Below are 20519 nucleotides of genomic sequence, written 5' to 3' on the forward strand. Positions count from 1 at the left end.
AATTCACGAATTAAGGAGGGGAGCCTTACACCCTCATTATAGTAGTCCACAGCTATAATATCAATTATGCGTAAAAAAAAAAAAAAAAACAAAAAGAAAAGACAATGTATCAATAGGATAAGCAAGTTAGCTAGACCTACCATAATTGGAGGGAGGCGTGCTCGCTTACAATGTACGGGTCGGACTTGGGAGTTTGGTCTGCTATCAGTTTAGCGAGGAAAGACTCATCTTTGGGGGAAACCGGAGATTTAAGGGAATGGGAAAAAATAGCTCAGCTCAGTTAATCAAACAAATGTTGTAACTATATCCAATAAACCTTCTATTTGTCTACTACAGTATAATCTTGGATAAATTAAGTTAGGCTACGGAACGGATCGTCCCTGATCTTTCCATCCCATCCCATCCGCCCTTCCAAGGCTGCCTTAGCTATAGCGGTACCCTAGGTACTTACATGTACATACTAGTAGGGAGGTACCTAGGTAGGCGGATAGACTTGAAGCATAACTAGCATCCTATCCAGTGAAGTAACTAACCAACTACACAAGTTTATTGTGCTGTTTCAAGGGAGGCCCTGAAATTAACTCGGAATGGTTATTGTTCCTACTCCAGTCGTGTTGCCAACTGGTGCTATATCATCCTTGTGGTTGTTGACTCCCTGGTAATAGACTACCTACAGGTAGGTAGCGAGCTAATATTCAAGCTAAGCTGGGGCTTTGACTAGGTATGTGTAGAATGTGTAGCTAGGATAACATACTAACATAACATCTTTGTCCCAGCTTGAATCTAGATAATAGAGCTCGTAGATCATAATGATATAATATGAAAAGGCAACATGTTATGATATGATGATAGTAAGATGACTAGCTAGCTTGCAACCAGACCAACCACGTAGAAGAAACAACCTCAATAGACTAATACATGCAAGATATAACATAGCGAAAGAGAATAGGACATGCAAATACAAATACAAATACAAACACTGATTAATATGCTAGGCCATCAAAACTCACTTCTTCACCTCTGCCGCAACGTCAGGGGCGACCCGGTCCTTGCCTCGCGGCACCGGAAAGTCGTCCTTCACCGAAGCTGGTTCGATAGCTAGAGGTGCACTCTCCTCTTCGTCGTCATCCTCATCATCACTAGAGGAGCTATCGAGTTGGCCATTGCGACGTCGTTCTTCCCGCTGTTTACGGCGCTCTTCTTGGGCAGCTTTGTAACGAGCATCTAAAGCCTATTAGCACCGCAGCATATACCATATACCTCATAGGAAAAGAACATACCTCGAATTTCTTGCGTCTTCACCGCATAAGCTTGTATCTCCTCCTTTGTCAACACCCGGAGCACAATCACATATTCAGCCCGTTCCTCAAACCGCTCATGGCCTACTTCAAGTGCAGCTGGGTTGACAAGTCGTCGATCAATCTTGGTCCATCGAGCTCCCGACGGAATACCATTCTTCTGTGCATCTTTGAGGGGTGCCACGCCTTCTCGGATATGGGTTTCATCTTCAGGGAATTTCTCCCGTGGCGCCTTGAGAATGCCCTTCGGTGGTGCTTCTGGCTCCTTCACCGCGGGAGGCTCGACAGCTACTGGCTTTCGAGGACGCTCAACACTTTGACCATCTACAGATCGTCTATTACCATCATCCTTTCGTACAGAAAGCAATTTCTCAGAGTCTTGCTTGGTGCGTCGATCACGGGCTCCCTCAGAACTGCTTGAATCATGTTTCCTTCGCGAAGAAGATTTCTCACGTCGTTGTCGTCGTGAGTGCCCTTCAGAGCTAGAATCTTCCGAGTCTGATGATGATCCAGGCCGCTGGGACCGATCCCTGCGACGCCTATGACGATGACGGATCCGCTCATCCCCTGAAACTGCCTCCTTCTCTCGCTCTCGATCTTTATAATAGTCGCGGTCATCATGCCCGATATCTCGTGAGCGATGCCTGTCTGAGCGACCATCCCTACCGTCATCTGAATAACCACTGGCCAACCCAAGAGTAGCAAGTCCACCAAGCACTGGACTCAAATAGTCCTCGACGTGCTTTTTACGAGGCTCTCGTGGACGAGATTGGTGACGATGACGGCTGGAATGCTTGTGATCATCCGTGAACGACTGGTACCCGTCCTCTCTATCTTGATGGACTACAAGATGTTGCTGGTGCGGATATCTCTGATGGTCTCGGTAACTTTCGCTGTCTGTGTACTCTCGGCCATTGGTGATACGCAGTCTGTCTTCAGTAGGATGCCGTTCTGACCCGCGATGGGACGATGGTAATCTCTTTGATTCTTTGAGATGTGCCGGGCGGATCAGGGCATTGTTGGTAGCCATCATGCTTGTCGGACGCCCAGCTCGGCTACGAGTTCGCTGCGAGCTTCTTGCAGCTGATTCCTTCTCGAAATTTTCTCGGGGACTTGTATACGAATAAGCATCGTAATACTTGGAATCATCCCACTGTCTGGGATCTCCGTAAGCATGATAGCGTGACACGCCTGCAGCTCGGTAGACATGATAACGGGTCTCTCGAGGTCCATGTTTCTCGGTCGATTTCCCGTAGCCGCTATCACTTGTATAATCCGAACTGAGAATGCGTTTATGAGGCCGACCGGAAGTGGCTGGAGAAACGTAGCGTTCTGGCTTATCCCGAAAATGTGATGCGCGCGGCGGTAGAGGACTCGTTGACCTTTCGTATGCGGAGGTAACAACAGGGCCCTTTCGGCTTGACGACGTCGTTGACGGTGGAATATGTAGGCTTAACGGGCGTCGACCAGAATCGGTAGTAGTCTGGCTTCTTGGTCGGATTGCGTAAGATGTCTTCAGCTTCGTGGAATGGTTCGCGTCCTTGTAAGTTTTGGTGGATATGGGATGAGCTTCGAGACGATCTCCACTGTCAACACTGAAGAATCCGCCTCGTCGTTCAACGACTTTAGGGGACAGATAACCGTCGTTGGTATGATAGCTCGTTGGCGAGGTGTAAAAGTCTTCAGCAACAGTTCCTGTCGAGGCTCGCATGGGATCAACAAGCCGCCTACTCCCAGGGGAGCTTGAACGGTATCTTGATGCGTGAGTCATGCTGGTTGATGTTGATCAAATTCAAGGTTGGTTCCAAGGTTGTTTTGTAGACGACCACTGGATGGGATGGAGAACCCCACCAACGACCGGTTTGGGCCCAGATAAAGGTTTCCGCCGTAGAATAGACAAAGAAGTGTAATCGCTCAATCTGACACCAGATAAAATGTATGTCAACAAAAGGCAGGATAAGGGAATTGATCAAAAAGGACGGATGAACGAGTGTTATAGAAAGGAGGAGGACAAAAAAAGAGGAAGCCGCAAGGTGTAGAGGGGGGGCGTTCGGGAAGGTGCGACCGGCAGGCTTACTGGCAGCAACTTGGGCAAGCGCGATGTGGACAAGAAAGCACGGGACGACGTCCCAAACTGATTGCTTGCTTCTTCCTTCCTTTCGTTTGTTGCGTCGTTTTCTTTCTCTTTTTCAGTCCCCTACAGGAGTCTTCGATCAAACAACAACAATTGGGCAGACGTTGAAATCGAAACTATCGAATCCTTCTGAGCACCTCTGTTAATTCAACGACGAGCAGAGAAGGCAAAAATCCTCCTGAGAGTCTGAGACTGACGACTGCGATGGGGCAGATATGACGCACCTGGCACGGTCGACCCTCTATTTTTGCCGGGGCAGTGGCCGATCAAATTCAAAGCCCGAGGCAGGAAAAATCCACAGAGCCTCACGACTTCAGCTTGGGTGGAGCCCAATTGACACCAGTGGCGCCCGGCCACGGTGGGTTTTATTTCTTCCGACAATTTACACTCTACTCTGTAGTTAGAGTGAGACCTAACAGGGAACGTACGTTATTACGACAAACCGTGAGACGATTCAGCGATTGACTCCTTCTCGAGTCCCTGGTTGGGCATCAGCTTTGTTGATCAAACGTGGCCAGTTCCGGTGCAATGGCTAGGGGCTTTGTTTCGACATAATTCAATGATTATGAATGGATCGACTCTCGATTAGGTTACTGTCGGGCGAGGGTAGGGTAAGGTAGCCTTGTAAATGCTCTTAGCGTATACACAATTGCCGGTTTCAACAACGGCCATCCCTGTCAATGAGGTCTGTGGTTGAAAGAGTGTGCATATGCCACTGCCAGCCTTGGAATATTGCCTTCGGGCTCAGTACCGGTAGACATGACGACACGGCCCACTCTATCTTGAGCAAACAAGCTCCGCGATACGTACTTCGCTGTACATAGTTGATTTGGAAGTGAAGCGTGTGTTTGCGTCCGGAAAGCAACGGCTCGGTGATATGCCAGCTGGTCCGACCAGTCTATATCGAGATTCGTGAATCATAGTGCAACATATGGGAGCAAGATCAGTCAAGTGACTCCTTTGGATAGTATATTCAAACTCATTCCTCGGCGCTGATTGGGTGATATCATGTGCCTTATTACGGGTCAATTCCATGGATTGATATGGACCAAGCACGGCGACTTCCGACGGCCTAGTGGGTCGAACCAGCTAATCAACGATGTTTTACCGATCAATCTTCAATTGGTATGTACCTCCGTGTACATCGCCTTCTCGCCAATCCCACGTTTTCAAGTCAACGACACTCAAGTCACGATGTTGTCCCGATCCGGAATTCTAAAATCCGATATTCGGCACCTAATTGATAGTGAGACTGGTGTGGATTGTGATAGAGGACATGTTGACAAACAACACAATTATCCACCGCATACTCCATCCATCTATCCGCGGAGCTTATATACATTCATTTTGGCTCATTCCTAAGATGGTGCCCAACAGCCTCATCTCACGATTCCACGCCTTAATTCTGGCACCCGTCCCCAGCACAAGGTGATTGGATGTTCTTTATCCACTCTTCTGTGCTTTTGTGGGCAAAGATGATTGATTAAATTTGGGTGGCTATGCCATATCAATTTTCAGGGCTTGAAGCTACATATCTAAGGCATGAATGGATCATTTGGGCAGCGCCCTGGTCTTTACCTGGGCGTGTTGGTATGTTGTTCTATGAAAGGGTCGTGTAGTGTAATGTGGTTTGGACATTAACCTGGGCCTGACTTACTTTCAAAAATCAAATTCGTAACATCCGGGTTCACATAGGTATCACCCAGGTATGTTGTTATGAATCCTCATGACTCTTGGTTGATATCGTTGACTAATCACATCCCGGCTCTGCTCGAAGTTATAGGGCTAGCGTCCCAATTATTTGGAACCTGTAAGGGCACATTGAGATATTACACACCCAAGTATCGTCTGGTTCGACGAGCAAGGGGTCCGGTTGGTCGACTATAAGGCGACTAGCGTGACTTTAATGTGACGAAATGCAGAAGCCGCGCAGCCTGCAGCAGGCGACCCTGTTTCCAAACATTCGGATCGGACTAAAGCTAACATGCATGCGTAGGTGCGACTCTATCCTACCAGACCAGCCCTATCCCCATCATCAACAAATCAGACAATCTTCTATTAAGATAGCAATGCGGCTCTAAAATGATCTACAGGAAGCGCCGCATTCCTTGAGGCCACGAAGTCCGACTCAAGCCGGTGCTTAAAATTGAGGGCCTTCTTGAGATATCTGGTTGGTCGTCATTAGACAGCTGGAATGTTCCGAATTGTCACCATAGAGCTCAGAGAGTGATATCATCACTTTGTTTCCATCAATTTATACCCTCTACCCCCCAGGCAGCCATCCATGAGTGAGCTGCGCCCACCTGTTGGAATTCCTAAAGGAGACCCGACTCCTTGCCCACCAATGGACCAAAGTAGTAATCAAGACGCTATCCATGACTGAATTACTACCCCACTGACACGAAGAGTATGTGATAATCGCTAATGTCCGGGGCATAGCCACCAGCCCCGATTGTATGGGTTACATTAATACAGCAAGAACCATGGAAAGTGACGATATTCCTGGATTTAGGGAAAGGAATGATTGACTTTCGGTCTGTCCATATCTGGTTCTGATAACTGACTAGGCGTCCCACTGGAACCATACTCTTCTAACCTCACCGTTAAGCTAACACCGGATAGGAATTATGACTATAGATTCCTATTTATCGCAACCGGGCTTTCTACCTCGTATGAGCCCTTTCGGGTCATTGCCCTCTATGGATCCCTCAGGCAACACTCAGACCGGAATGCATCCTCCCTGTGGACTGAGGACATTCTCAGCTGTTCCCGTAGTTCTAGGTAGGGCTAGGGTTCCTGATATTGATACACCCTTATGGCAGTGCTGTCGTGAACACCGACTACACCCTGAGGTTTAAAAGAAGACCTTTTTTCACCTCTGGGATATTGATTCAGAGAGTTCATCACAGGCACCAACAAACAGTACAATCTAAGAACTCATCTTTCACACCCCCAGTTATCTGATCGAACTCCAGCAAGAAATCTTTGGTCATACATTGACAGGACTTGGAGAGGCCTGAAGATACTTAGCTATCTTTAATTTATCTTGTTCATCTGTCAAAAAGAATACACCATCCGAGCACATACCCTGCTCAGAAACATACAGCAATACTATACCTACATCCTGATATTATTTTGTTCTAGTTCAGGCAAAATGTGCCACAAATTGGATCAAGTCGTTCTCGAGACTTCGGAATACGTGCCGACAGAATATTGGAAGTGTTGTGAATGCTCAGAGATGTGGATTGATGGATACTATGTCGAGTGTTTCATTTGTCATCATAAGAGGTGCTCTCTGTGTGGGACACTGTCTCGGTGAACTTTGGCGATCCGTCGCCTGTCTGTTCCCAAGGCCTGGTAGAGAGGCTTGTCGCCTATTCATCATCATCCTCCTCCTGCTGTCTCTGCTGAAGCTTATCAGCTGCATCTCCTCTCAGCATGTCTGACATCTTCAATTTACTTGGCTGAGACCTACTCGATCAACCTCGATGAAACACGACACCCACATCCACAGCATTACTCGCTTTTGACCATTATTCGACAGTATTAGACATCCCAGTTGTCACTTCAACATCGCGCATTCTAGTTTTGTATCTTTGCTTCTCCATCTTGTCCTCTCGATTAATTGATGTATTTCTGTTCGAATTTTACTTGGCCTCCTAGTTTTCGTTTCCCTAATGGTATTTATTCCTTTCACTCTTGACTCTTCCTCGTCCAATATGCCCCTTGGATAATAATAGATTTCTCTTCAAAAAATTTTTGACATCCTGGTTGTTGTTACCCTAATGGTATTGCTGCTTTGGTTTGGCTCTTCGTCTTTTCGCCCTGCCTCTGGTTTCATATGATTTCTCTTCGGATTTTACTTGGTTGATTTCATGTTTGCTTCTCATTCGTCTTGCTTTATCGCCCTCAGTCCTTCATTGCAATCCAGGTTTTACATTACTTAGTTTAGTTAGCTTGAATTACCTAGATAGACCATCAAAATCAAATTTATTAGTACAAACCACCCCTTCACCTTCTCTTATCTCTCAACAAAATAATCATACGGTTACACTTTTCGTTCTTTCTGTTCCTCCTCCAGCGCCTTCTGAACCCATGATGCTGCCTTCTTCTGCTCTTTCCGCGTTGCGTTCTCGCTCGTCGTAACTGGAGTTGGCTGCGCCCCTCTCCGGGCGGTGTTGATGGAGTATACGCAGTAAGAGCATAGTATAACTGCCATTGAGAACGCTGCAATTGGGGCGTTGAGAGACTGGTAATATTCTTAGTATTTTTGTTGTCGTCTCCATAGGTGACGGGATTTGTGAGGATAATCGAATGTGGGCTTACGTACCCCTGGCGGACGACCGAGTGGTCCCTTGGACATTATATGATTTATATTCTTCTTGTCTTGGATTTTAGGGATGTTCACGATTGCATGTTGGACAGTGCTGTCGAAGTGTCAAGATGTACATCATCACTTGGTCAAGCATGTGGAACCTGGACGCCGGGTTACAAACATCGGTTGCAAACAATACAAACACGCACCTGGGCTCTATATAACCTAACTAAACAGCAACTTGCCAGCAGTATTGATTTGCCTACAATATCTTCTTAATACTGAACGAATAGATAATTGAATAGATTCATTGTCTATCTGCCTTGTGTTTCATTTCCATCCTCGCTTTTCTGATGCGTTGTGGATGTATGTTGTTGATGGTCAGTATGCACAGTGTCTGCATCATCATCATCGAATATTATACCAGCTTCTCGTTTCAGACGTTCTACCACAGGGCCCATTGGATATGCACTGATAGTGCTGCTGTGGTCGACACATGGCGCTACTCTTAGCGGTAGCAGCCAATCCCAAAGTGTATGTCCCATGACTTGCTGTAAATTTTTGATAGGGTCACCTAGATCAAAAGGGTTCTCGCCGGGTTGAGTGCGAAGGATGGCAAACATTCGTGTGTTTACAGTTTGTTGATTAGTATTATTTATATTATTCGTCATGGTGCTCGTTACACCATTGGATGCTGTAGATTGAGGGTCTGCCTGAGATGATTGTGCAGCTGATGAGGTAGATGAAGCTTGAGTCGGAAACGTCACCGTGGGAAAAGTCAGAGCCCACTGGCCGTTTTGTCGACTTGTCATGCGTTGATATTGTTGTGGGCTGATATAGATAGCAAGCGTCCATACTTTGGATCGCCTGTTGAGATTTTCGATTGTCGTGGTATTTATGGAAGCGAGTTGCAACGTTGTTCCACTCATGCCTCCAGAAAAGAGGAAGAATAAAGCGGCTCTAATATCAAGTCAGTATCTTATCAAAGGTGGGAGGAATTCAGCTACTTACAATCCCAAAGCGACAGCCCAATGGGCATTCGTTCTACCGGTCTGTGAAACAGAGTCAGTTATTGGGCGGCGCGAGCCAAAAGGAAAGGACTTACATCAGCGCGATGCTCAGCAACAAAAATAGCAAGCACAATGAGACAAAAGCAAGTGAAGAACGCGGTATATATAACGAATTGCAGAAAGAACTTATACGAGCTCTCAGAAACAACGCCACCAACCCATGGACAGAAATGATCGAGTTTCCGCACACACCGATCAGAATCACGGTTATGGTGCGATCTATCTGTCTTGAACTGACAACATGTGGAGCAATATGCTGGTCGTCCGTCATCCTGACAAACATAAATATCCTTCAACCAAAATTCCTCCCGGCCCGTCTCGTCGAGTGGAAATGCGACTCCGCCAGTGTGTCGTGCAATATCGGCGGACTCGACAGCAGTTCGTCGCACCTTTTCATTGCTTCCAGTCGTAGTAGTCCCGTTTCCATGATCTGGTTTTGACTTCTCCTTAGTCCTGCGCCTCTTCGACAACCAGCTTTCATGCTCTGGTTCGGTAGACACCCAGTCCGCTCCTCTCGGTAAGTAGTCCGGATTATTTGCGACGACAAGATAAAGGCGAATATATGTGGTGATCGCGGGAAAGAGAAGGACGTAGAAGACTATAATGATAGCAACGCCGGCGCCTACCCGTGGTTCGCGATCGTAGTTGTGAGATTGTGGATCGATCAAATAATCAACTAAAACGTGTATTTGTTAGCATGGTTGAACCATGAAGAATTAACCTGAGTTGTTGCTACGGCGTTATCTTACTGCAGAGTGGCTTCGTAACAGCATAGCACGCATAACCAAATGTTCCAAATATCACCCACGGAATAGTCCTGGATACATATCGATTTGCATCTCTCTCATCACATAAAACGGGCGCACCTCGAGAGTTTCGAGCAGGCATCTTGGGCCGACGTCGTCGAATTTAAACAGTTCCGCGTGAGCTGTCAGGGTGGTTTCTCCATCCGGTCGTTCCGTTGAAACAGTATAATGATTGAAAAGAGAGAAAAGAATTTGATTGGAGAGAGATATCATAAAAAGAAATAACCATGACGAATGAGTGGATTTTCAGCTTCGATGGCTGTGTTAAATCCAGCGTAAGAACAGTCGTCGTCCTAGCTTCCGGTGGTTGACGTTCGTCACTGCGCCGCGCTACTTCGGGGAAATCAAGGAAATCCGGAAATAAACATTCTTAATCGATAAGGAGGTCACGCGGCGATTAGGGTACAATCATCAGAAGCACGGAGTCGAATCACTTTCAATAATTGAAGCCTAGCAATTGATACCTTAGTCTTAACTATTCAAAAAGCCTATCACTATTTCCTCTAGCAGACGCTTGATAAGTGTAAGATGATAATTATATTCATAGGCGCAAAAGACGTCGAGGTAGTTCAATAACATGCTTGACGTCCTCATGGTATCACATATTTCACAATGGAGTCCTAAAAAAGAAAAAGAAAGGAAAAACGAATTCCCTAAAATATAGAGGTATATCGTCCTAAGCATGCCATGCAAGGTATTTAATATCCTTGCTCTCGAGCGATGATCTCTTGATGGCTTAAACAATCAGTGCTTTCTCCTACCAGGTATGCCCAATCGCCCGAGATGACTTAGACTAGACTTGCTCTTATTTGTCGGGGTGGACCGGCCATCTCTTGTCGTGCCATCTGAGGTGCGGCCAGATATCCCAAGCCCTGCATTTCCGAAGCCGCTTCTTGGTACGTCAGGAAGCATCTTGTCTCTACTGCCTTGATGATCGGTTGCGCCAGCTGCGGATAATGCGCCGATGAGTGAAGGTTGTTTGAAGGCAGCTCCTGTTGAATCTGTTTCAAATTGGCGTTGTGAAGCTCGTTGATGTCGTTTTGCTTTTTCTTGCACATTCTTGAACTTATCTAGTAGCTCCGTCCACCTCACGGAGCTATCTTCGCGGGATTTCAAGCGACTTCCTGCAGGTCGTTCATAACCTCCACTAGGAGCGATCGGCCTTTTTAGCAAGGTCTTCATTAGCCAACTGTACGTGACACAAACAGATGTTATAGATACTCACGGACGAGGCCCTTGTAGTAAGCCAATATTGCTCACACTATTCAATCGGTTTTTCAAAGCAGCAAACGCTGAGCTTTGAGGAAGAAGCATAAGGACACCATACAAGCACTTGTATAGGTGTGGGTACTTGTCAGGTTCCAGCAACTGTAGACGGAGATCTATGAAACATAAGTATATTTAAACTCCTGGCTAGGGTAAAATAACTCACAGGTGAAAACTGGAGATTCCAACAGTTGCACCAGCTTGTCGATTTGAATCAACATATTCACTGTCATTTCTAGTTCCGCACTTCAAATAATCATTAGAGCAAATGCTGAAAATGGGTTGTAGATACTCACAAAATTTGTAAGAGATTATACGCTTGCTCGTATGCTTGTGCAAGCAGACATAGGGAGAAGGTGGAAACAGCATTGTGGCACCATGACCGGAAAAGTGCAACAAACAACGTTTGCCCTTCCTACACAGCAGTCAGCATATCTATCCAAGCATCCAAGCATATCAAGGCTTAAACCCATACCCTACTATCTAAGCTCCGCAATCTCTTCCTTAGATCAGAAAGCTCTGGAGCTGTTATCAGGTTGTTGTTGAGATTTTGTACCATTATACTAGCAAACTCAATGTCCTATTCCGCCTAGTCAGCACCAATCAAGCGCATATGAAGTGAAAGCAACGAACCTCTTCCTTTTCCAGGCAATCTGCCAGTGTTCGGTAGATCCGTTCTGGACTCAGGTTCATACATAGCTGGCGAATGATTAGGTTTCCTCGCACTTCCAGGAGTTTCCTGTCCGTTGAAAAGAGTTGCAGAAGATTGATCATAAAAGAGGTAAAGTATCCATCTTCACTATTCCGTGAAATCTGAGAAAGAAGCTGAAGATCTTTGGTGACGACTGCCTCCGCCGGGTCTGACAATGTCTTGAGCAAAGCAGGGAATGTGCCATCGTTAAAAGCCAGAACTTTCCGAGGCGCTTTTCGATGAAGCATAATCAGCCATGATAGAGCAGCAACTCTGGTGCCCTCATTTTCATTCAAGAATTGCAGAGTCAAGGAATTGACTGCTGCAGCATAGTCCAGATCAGATGGTGGACTTGAAGAGGGGCCATCAGTGCTTTGATAATCAAGAGAAGGCTTTCCGCTTTGCACGGATGCTCTTCTTTCTTCACTGTCCTTTACAGCCGAAGATTGTGTTCCTTTAGAGGCGGCTGAATGATAACTCTCATTTGTTTCGTCAGACAGGGAAACAATATACTCCATGAGCGAGGTATTGACCCTTGTTGCTGCCTGCCGTACTTGATCAGAGCCACTCGATATTGCGGGAAGAACTTGGATCAACAGGGCTGGGACAAATTGAAGTATATCTTCCGGGCTAATTTCAAAGAAAGCATCAATCCACCGCAGTGCCGTTAATTGCATTTCCTCGTCTAATATCTAGTTAGCAAGAAGTGCAGTAGGTATGGCAGGAAGAAAAATCGTACCGTATGTAGTGTCCACAAAGCCAACCAAGATCTCCAGGATCTTGGGATAATCTACGTAAGCATCTTGGCCAGGTACCCAATCCCCATCAACAGCGATGCTCTGCTCGTCATGGTTCCCATCCGCAGAAACTGATTCTGCCACGACATCGTCGCTGCCCTCTACTTCTTCACTGTTGCCCGTGACGACGCTAGTATTATCACTGGCGGCTGCGGCCGCTGCAATCTCTTCTTTGCTCTTCTTGCTCTCCGCAATGCCCTTCTTGATGCGCGCAATCCTCTTGATCTCAGAAAGAAATCTCTCCAAAAGACCCTGAGTGGCGACATTTACGTCTTTGTTAGGATCTCCGAGAAATTTGATCAGCCCTCCGAGAAACGCTGGCAGATAACACACAAGTTCCAAGTCTGGGATTGTGTCGAGCAGAGTCAACCATGAGACAAGGAAGGTTCGAGTAAATGGATTGAGAACATGTATCCGCTCTTGTAACAGTGGTATGAACATCGAAAGTGAAAATGCGGTTGGGAGGTCGGTTGATTGTTCGTCTATGTCTTGACCCTGGTCCAGATCTTGTAATGGCTTTTCTCCGAGTTGCAACACGGACACATATGACGAAGCTGATTCGGCGACGATATCTTTGACCAAGCGATCGAGTAGTTCCGCACCATTTTTGACTGAGAGTTCCGAGTCCGAGGCGAGCTTAAGAAAACGTCAGTAAAATATATTTTGACGCAAGAGCGATATTCGAACCTTGCAAAGCGCATCAAATATATCATTGAAGAAAGGCAAGATCTCTCCCTTGGCAACCTTGGCGATATTATACATGCTCTCACATGCATAGTACCTCACTCGTGCATCTTGATCTGAAAAGCAAGCAAGCACCGGGGGAACGATTTCTCGCAGATAGGGAGCTACGCCTTCCTGTAAACAGACCATCAGCCATATAACGCCTTATCCATACAACTAACTACTCACTGATCCCAAGGCAATTGAAGCAGCAGCCAAGCCAATGAGTCCTCCATTTCGAGCATGCGGTTGGTGAACAGCGTAAGCGTAGTCGTGGCACAGTTGGTCTACAATCTCGCGTATCCTGTCATGTTCTCCTTTTATTGTAGCATCTCGGACGATCTTTTCGAGCCTATTTCGAAGGACCACGAAGTCAGCAAGCGTACAATAACAGTAAAATGACGGGTTAAGCTCCACATACTCCAAAGCCCCCTGTTTCCTCTTATCGTAGAGCTTGTCGTTCAACAAGCGTTGAACAGACTGGTCCATTTTGAACCTCGAGTGACCATACCGCGCTCAATCTTGACACAAAATCTAAGCCTCCATACTTGTTGTAGCTATTTGTGTATCTTTCAGACTTTCGTCGAAACGGTTGAGTTAAAAAGAGAAGTGCGATGCAAGCTCAGAATTGTTTCAACTGAACTGTGATCCAGGCAACGTCAGTTTAGCATGTGCGGGGACGCTATCAGCCGTGACGTATATTTTAGCTTCTTGTATTGTATTGTAACGGCGCCAAGAAAATGATATATTCCTTACAATGATTATAACACAAATATACAGAAACCTGACGCTCTCCGTACAAATAAATTACAGTATGTCATATAGCACGCGATGAAATCGGGTAGAAGCTACTAATCCAGTACCACAATTAACTGCTGATAAACTGGAACACAGCAGAAACATCTTTCTCGGTCGTCTCTTGCCTCAAAAGTAAATCCTGTATCTTGCCCAATGGCCCTTTCTCTCCATCATTGACAAAATGGTTCCAAGTGCTCGTATCACCATACAGTATGGCTGGCGCTTTGATGTGTTGGGTTCCATCCGGCCTACATCTCTTGCATTTGAATGTGTCGTGAGTATCACTGCGGGTGTCTGGCTTAAACTGAAATAGCTCTCGGAGCGAATCCAGAGAGAAGTGTCGCTCAACGTCCTCGGCTGAATCAACGACACAGGAAGATAAAGATTGCTTGTGCGACTGTCTCTGAAAGATCTTCTCCTCAATAGACCCCGTCGCAATAAATCTATAAACAAAACAGTCCTTCTTCTGGCCATCACGCCAGACACGGGCTAGAGCCTGTTGGTCAGCTGCTGGGTTCCAATCTGGGTCAAAAAGAACCAATCTGTTCGCTCCAATCAAGTTGATACCACAACCACCAGCCTTGCTGCTTAGTAAGAAGATGAATTCTTCACCGTTCGGGTCGTTGAATTTGTCCACCAACTTTTGTCGTTTATTCACATTCATCGTTCCGTCCAATCGTAAGCAACCATATGCACGAGAGCGGCATAGTTTCTCAAAAAGATCAAGAGTCTGTGTATAGTTACTGATCAAAACAATTTTATCGTTCGTATCCTGACGTATTCGTGCCAGCATACGGTCAAGCACCATCATTTTGCCTGAGTACCAAGATTTGATATCACGATCACGGCCTCTGCCGTCTGGAGGGACATAATCGTCTGGAAAATATTGCTCGCATCCAGGTAAATCCCTTGCAAGATCGAGAAGGTCCGGGTGGTTACACAATTTCTTCAAAAGTCCAATAGCTTTGAGCGGCTGACTGCCCTTTCCTCGCAGAAGACTCCGGATCTCCGGACTGCTCAAAAAATGATTGTACAAATTCAACTGAAACTCGCTAAGGTTGCAAAATACCACATGCTCGTATTTAATTGGTAGATATTTGGAAAGAATGTCGTTCGTTCGCCGGATAATGAATTTGTTGACAATAGCTGATAGTTCTGATAAGCGTTCATCTCCTTTCTTCCTGTCTTCATCACTTGCTGCAGCGTCTCGGCCTCTCAAAATGGGAATTTCAAATTTCTTTCTGAATTCATTCTGTGATCCCAGCAAATTCGGGTTCGCAAAGTGGACAAGAGCAAAGTACTCCGAAAGATCATTTTGAATGGGAGTGCCGGAAAGAATGACGCGGCGACTGACATTCAGACTGTTGAGTTCTTTCCAGGTTAAGCTCTCTTTGTTTTTCAATCTGTGGCCTTCATCGCAAAGTAACAACCCAATGGGCGTGTCTTTGAGATCTTCAACATTCAACCTTAGCGTTTCATACGAAACTATCAGTACAGGACGTACAATTGAGCGACCGGAGGCGATAGCCCATTGTTTTAGCTGACTTGATAGCTCGGCCTTGGTGGCTTTGCCGTCAATCACAAACGGCGTTACGGCATCAGGACCCAACCATTTAACTAATCTGTCAGCGACCATTCCTGGGACGAATATAGGGTAGACATACCTAGCTCATTGGCCCAGTTGCGGACCAAAGTTGAGGGACAAGCTATGACACATTTTTGCACAGTAGTCCTTCCGGCCTCTGGTGATTGCTTAAGAAGGGTCCACATTAAGGAGATGCATTGAAGCTGAGCATCGTTAGTGAGTTTCTTGCAGTCATAGAAGAAGTGGTAGGTACCGTTTTTCCAAGTCCCATTTCGTCTGCCATGATACATCCATTTGCATTCTCGTCAATCATTCCGGTGGTACACCGATAAAGGAACTTTGTGGCACGCATTCATCAGCTATGTCGACAGTGTCATCGGGTTTAGATACTATACATACCTTGACACCCTCAATCTGGTGAGGTCGTAGGATTTTTGAGAGTCTTGGATCAATAACAACAGGAACTTTGGGGCGGTCTTCGACTTGCTTCTTTAGTCCCAATATATCAGCCAAACTTTTATGAACTAGCGGTTCGTCCAATTTTGGCGGCTCTTCCGCCGTGGTTTCTGTCGCTATTGTCTTCTTCACAGGTTTGTCATCGACTGTGGGATCGTATAGAACAATAGCAAACTCTCCACTGGGATCGTGTAGAGGCTTGACAACAAAAGTAGCGCCTCGTCGCATTCCCAAGGTCGGCGCGGGTCTCGAAGGGTCATATCCACCGGAGGTTTTGTTCATCAAAGGGATCGCAAAGCGCTGTTTGATTGTCATTTCCTTGTCTTTGACCTTGAATACACCAAATTTGTTGACATCGCGATTCGCGAGTGCGAGCCGCTCCTCGGTGGTCCAAGGTCGATTATAGTCATCATCAACAGTACCATCGGCACCAGAGTAGTCCACCTTGCGACGCTTCCTACTTGGTCGGTCAGATGTGATCGTAGTCCTGGCCTGTCCTGGACATTTGAAAGGTTTTGAAAGTCGTTCTGCAGATTGTTCAGAGGGTCCGTGAAGTCGAACAGCTTTTTGAGGTGTTTGCTTGTTACTGGTACTTGGTGGGCGTGGGCGCTGCCTGCTCCTTTGTTAGTATCAACGACCAAAATGGTGGTCTAATCTCGAAGGAGCACACACATTTCCTCTATTAAACACAAAATCACTTTCTTCCAATACTCCAACGTCTTCCAAAACGTGTATTATCAGGACTTGTCGCTCGAGTCAGGCCCTTCCAATTGTACCTGTGGTCTGGATCGGAGACAAGACGCGTCTCACTACCACAACAACCGCGTCGGACCTTCGACTGCAACGCGATATCACGTGACCTTAGACACGGCGCTGATCAATCTGCCCCGCCAACATCCAGTTATGCAACTCTTCATGCATGTGAATACTAACTACCTTCATGACTGGTGACTCTAACTCATCGCCGCATCAATCAAGCCAATGTCATCTGACTTCGTGGCTGGATATATCAGCGGTGCTGTAGGTATACTTATCGGAAACCCCCTTGATCTCGTGAAAGTCCGGTTACAAGCTCGAAAGGCCTCGGATACACTTCGGACGAGCCCGCAAAGCCATGGCTACTTTGAGTCAACATCGTCGTTAATCAAGGGTGTGTATTATTACAAAAATGGAATTGGGAAGCTCAATTGTTGACATAGCCAGGCGCCGCTGCTCCAATTCTTGGATATGGAGCCTTGAATGCCCTACTCTTTGTTGCTTACAATCGATCTCTCAAGTTCCTGGACCCATTGGTTGTTGATCCAACTAATCTTGACGCAAATGTCTCGTTAATGAATATATGGCTGGCCGGCGCCGCTGGAGGCATGGCCAGTTGGGTTATATCTTCGCCTACCGAACTCGTCAAATGCCGGACGCAACTCAGTAGAAATCAAACCACCTCTTCATGGTCAGTCTTTCGAGACATTCTCCGGATGCACGGAGTCAGGGGCCTGTACTTTGGTGGTCTCATCACGAGTGTCAGGGACTCTGTAGGCTACGGGTTCTAGTAAGCTGTCTATCAAGTACTTTGTAGAGACGAAGCTAATAGATATTATGTGTAGTTTCTGGTCGTATGAATTATGCAAACGCAATCTGACGACCCTAGATGAGAGCAGCCAACAAGAAGCCCTAAAGGTCCTGTTCTGTGGTGGAATAGCTGGCATTATCACATGGGCTTCTGTTTTCCCACTTGACGTGGTGAAGACTAGACTGCAGGCCCAACCTTTGATTGCACACACAGCCACCGAAGTCGCAGATGCACAGCAAAGACCACTTCTTCCGACGTCACCGACTAGGCTGCGAACACTCAACTCTTTAGAAATTGCCCAAGATGCATACCGTAGCGAGGGACTCTCTGTCTTCTTTCGTGGACTAGGCATTTGTAGTGTACGTGCCTTTATAGTCAATGCTGCTCAGGTAAGTTGTAGCCTCCGCGTTGATACTACGCTTGCTGATCAGAATAGTGGGCTGTATATGAATGGTTGATGAAGGAATTCAATAAAGCATCCACAGCACCCCATGTGAGCATATAGGGCATTGACGCCGACTTTGATTCTACTGGAAATAAACAGAAACAATCCAGTTCAAAGACTCCAGTAACTTGAGTATCATCTTAGAACAAGAGATGATCTATATCGCACGAAACTATAGTTAAAAACCCCGCTCCCTTGCAAATTCCCAATATGTTTCTTCACCACCAACCAATCAATCTCCAGGTGTCCCAGTGGGGTTGAGAATGGGCTAGTACAGTGTACGAACATATCTTCAATCAGCATATTTGTTCGGCTCAAACCCCAGATTGTGATTTGATCTCCTTTCGGTATTCATCGACATATGTGTTTTTGGAAGCACATTTGATGAATAATGGATGCAGCTACTACGTAGTCAGACTTGTTGGCCTGCAAGTACGTATTGTCACATACATACATACATACATACATACTCAAACTTTGGACCCGAAGATATTTTCATTGAGTCTGCAGTTTGGGCTACAGGATCGAAGATATGACAATGATAACCCCTGCTCAGACCTTCTATCTATTATATATTGCACTCTCTAGTTGACGAAGCGATTCCCACTTGCGGGTTGAACATATAGAATCTATCTATCGAAGATGGTGATCGAAGACTCAATACATTCTGCTGGTAATGCCTTGCCAGCCCAGTCTCTCAGACTACAAGTATATGTCGCCTGGGTAGATGTCTGGGTCTCATCTTCGAAAACCCAAACGGCAAGTAGTTCCCGAGCAGAAGATGCAGTTAGTCTTCGACCAGAAGACGTATTTGCTCACCAGCTAGAAGATTCAGCTGATCTCGAACTGGAAGATCCAATTGAGATTCCAAGTTTGAGCACAAATGAAATGGCAGATTATTTCCAGGAAGAAAACCTGCCGTATCTCCTCAACCAAGACATTATCAAGACAGTCATACATGCATTTCGGCAACAGTTGCTTCACAGGCGCATCAAGGTGGGAGGTGCACTTCCACCTTCATGCCCTGAAACTGATGTCTTCTCCGAAAAATATGATCCACGGGTAGAGTGCAAATGTGAAGGGGATACACGAGCCAACAAGGAAACAATGACGGACCTATCTCTATGGCAAGATAGCGAGTGTCAAGCCATCCGAAATACTGTTTAAGCTGCTCAGACAGTGATAAACAGGAAGTCTGAATATAAATCACAAGGAATCTTCACCAACCAAGGACTGATCGATGCCGTCATCGAGCTCTTCCTCTCCAGCAGCAACCTTCAACAAGTTCCAGATACCTGTCAAGGCTCAGGAACCACACACCCTATCCCAGAGGTTAAAGCTCCTGATCGACGACCTAGCCTGACTGGCGACTCTGATTTAAATGTCCATGACAGCCTATTTCCGACGACGGAGAAGATCAAGCTTTTCACAGATGCCAAATACTTCCTTGCAATGGCTTGTGGCGGTAGCCTAGTTGACGAAGGTGTTTTACGAGCCATCGCCGACGCAGGCAACGACGTCCTCATCGGAGATTATTGCGATGCAGTAGATGAGGAAACCATAACTATCTTGCAAAAGAATGGTGCGGCGGCCGTGGCATTCTTGAAACTCTGCACTCTCGCCGACATTGTCACATCAGTTCAGTTCGATAACCTAGTCGCATCCTTGATCCAATTTCGAGTTCTAGGGTACTACAGAGACCATGGACGAACGAACCTTGCTAGCGGCTTTTACGGAAGTGATATCAACAGACTTCCAGGACATAGATATATAGACCTTGGTATTTGGGTGGGGATGATGTCTGCTTCATTAGCTACAGGAAAAGCGATCACTGAAGAAAAGCACCTCAGACTTGCTACAGTTTGTACCTTACTCAACGACCTGGTCGATCTCCGAAGTGACACGATGCGAAAACAACGAGAAAACCCTATTCTTCGAGGCGTCCGCGGTTGTCTTTGCAACTACCTGGACTCTTGCATTTCGCGATGTCTAACCCTAGCCTGTGAGGTTCTTGAATCAGACAGACTGAGCGGGATGGTGGTGTTGGGATTCTGTAACTGGACAGTCATGGCCTCCCACCACAAGGTCTACGAACTCGTCAACGGCGTACAGGAGGTAAAACACTATCCCACTTGCACATATGCCTTAACCGAAGAGGAAACAAACTATAGCAACTTGCTCAAAGCCTTAGAGCCCTACGGTACCTTGGAAAAGGATGGTCCCCATGTTTACATGAAACGTGCTACAATGGACCAGCTATACGCCATCAATCGCTCAAAGCCAGATACACATTTTGCTTGGATGGCTGATATAACGAGAAGCCTTTTGAGACCGCAGACATTGCGAAAAATCGTAGATGTTGTGCATTTTGAATGGAGCGGGGATGTTGGTGATCGAGAGTTTTGTCCTTGATTCGTTGTATATGATTGAGCGAATATGTATCAATTCCTGGTGAAAGGAATAGAAAGAAGGTTTAAGATTCTGGAATAACGTATTTGAGCGATCTTTGTCATACTTGCTCCTATTTTCCATGTGGATACATGCGTTATTCTCCGAGTAAACTCACTT

At 46.2% G+C, this 20519-nt stretch overlaps 8 protein-coding genes across 8 annotated transcripts; 2 read left to right on the forward strand and 6 right to left on the reverse strand.

Moving 5' to 3' along the window:
- Positions 1-1006: 1006 nt before the first annotated feature.
- Positions 1007-3009, reverse strand: EYB26_003940 (uncharacterized protein; the record flags this gene model as incomplete). Its single annotated transcript, XM_054263234.1, has 2 exons — positions 1007-1224; positions 1281-3009. The coding sequence occupies 2 exons, from the start codon at positions 3007-3009 to the stop codon at positions 1007-1009; spliced, it is 1947 nt and encodes a 648-aa protein (XP_054119209.1).
- A 16-nt stretch (positions 3010-3025) lies between these two features.
- On the reverse strand, positions 3026-3924 carry EYB26_003941 (uncharacterized protein; the record flags this gene model as incomplete). Its single annotated transcript, XM_054263235.1, has 4 exons — positions 3026-3217; positions 3376-3476; positions 3657-3821; positions 3876-3924. 4 exons carry the CDS (start codon positions 3922-3924, stop codon positions 3026-3028), a joined length of 507 nt encoding a protein of 168 aa, XP_054119210.1.
- A 3556-nt stretch (positions 3925-7480) lies between these two features.
- EYB26_003942 (uncharacterized protein) lies at positions 7481-7795 on the reverse strand (the record flags this gene model as incomplete). Its single annotated transcript, XM_054263236.1, has 2 exons — positions 7481-7681; positions 7763-7795. The coding sequence occupies 2 exons, from the start codon at positions 7793-7795 to the stop codon at positions 7481-7483; spliced, it is 234 nt and encodes a 77-aa protein (XP_054119211.1).
- A 266-nt stretch (positions 7796-8061) lies between these two features.
- Positions 8062-9705, reverse strand: EYB26_003943 (uncharacterized protein; the record flags this gene model as incomplete). Its single annotated transcript, XM_054263237.1, has 4 exons — positions 8062-8707; positions 8759-8799; positions 8853-9493; positions 9567-9705. 4 exons carry the CDS (start codon positions 9703-9705, stop codon positions 8062-8064), a joined length of 1467 nt encoding a protein of 488 aa, XP_054119212.1.
- Positions 9706-10367: 662 nt separating this feature from the next.
- EYB26_003944 (uncharacterized protein) lies at positions 10368-13589 on the reverse strand (the record flags this gene model as incomplete). Its single annotated transcript, XM_054263238.1, has 10 exons — positions 10368-10785; positions 10849-11005; positions 11056-11135; positions 11186-11304; positions 11365-11469; positions 11523-12265; positions 12320-13013; positions 13065-13235; positions 13290-13452; positions 13522-13589. 10 exons carry the CDS (start codon positions 13587-13589, stop codon positions 10368-10370), a joined length of 2718 nt encoding a protein of 905 aa, XP_054119213.1.
- Positions 13590-13968: 379 nt separating this feature from the next.
- Positions 13969-16881, reverse strand: EYB26_003945 (uncharacterized protein; the record flags this gene model as incomplete). Its single annotated transcript, XM_054263239.1, has 6 exons — positions 13969-15515; positions 15563-15686; positions 15737-15820; positions 15883-16552; positions 16612-16658; positions 16873-16881. 6 exons carry the CDS (start codon positions 16879-16881, stop codon positions 13969-13971), a joined length of 2481 nt encoding a protein of 826 aa, XP_054119214.1.
- Positions 16882-16920: 39 nt separating this feature from the next.
- EYB26_003946 (uncharacterized protein) lies at positions 16921-18011 on the forward strand (the record flags this gene model as incomplete). Its single annotated transcript, XM_054263240.1, has 4 exons — positions 16921-17089; positions 17143-17485; positions 17541-17895; positions 17943-18011. 4 exons carry the CDS (start codon positions 16921-16923, stop codon positions 18009-18011), a joined length of 936 nt encoding a protein of 311 aa, XP_054119215.1.
- A 582-nt stretch (positions 18012-18593) lies between these two features.
- On the forward strand, positions 18594-20363 carry EYB26_003947 (uncharacterized protein; the record flags this gene model as incomplete). Its single annotated transcript, XM_054263241.1, has 2 exons — positions 18594-19090; positions 19142-20363. 2 exons carry the CDS (start codon positions 18594-18596, stop codon positions 20361-20363), a joined length of 1719 nt encoding a protein of 572 aa, XP_054119216.1.
- Positions 20364-20519: the final 156 nt, after the last annotated feature.

Source organism: Talaromyces marneffei, chromosome 3 (assembly GCF_009556855.1).
Source record: "Talaromyces marneffei chromosome 3, complete sequence".
In the NCBI taxonomy this organism is placed as follows: Eukaryota; Fungi; Ascomycota; class Eurotiomycetes; order Eurotiales; family Trichocomaceae; genus Talaromyces; species Talaromyces marneffei.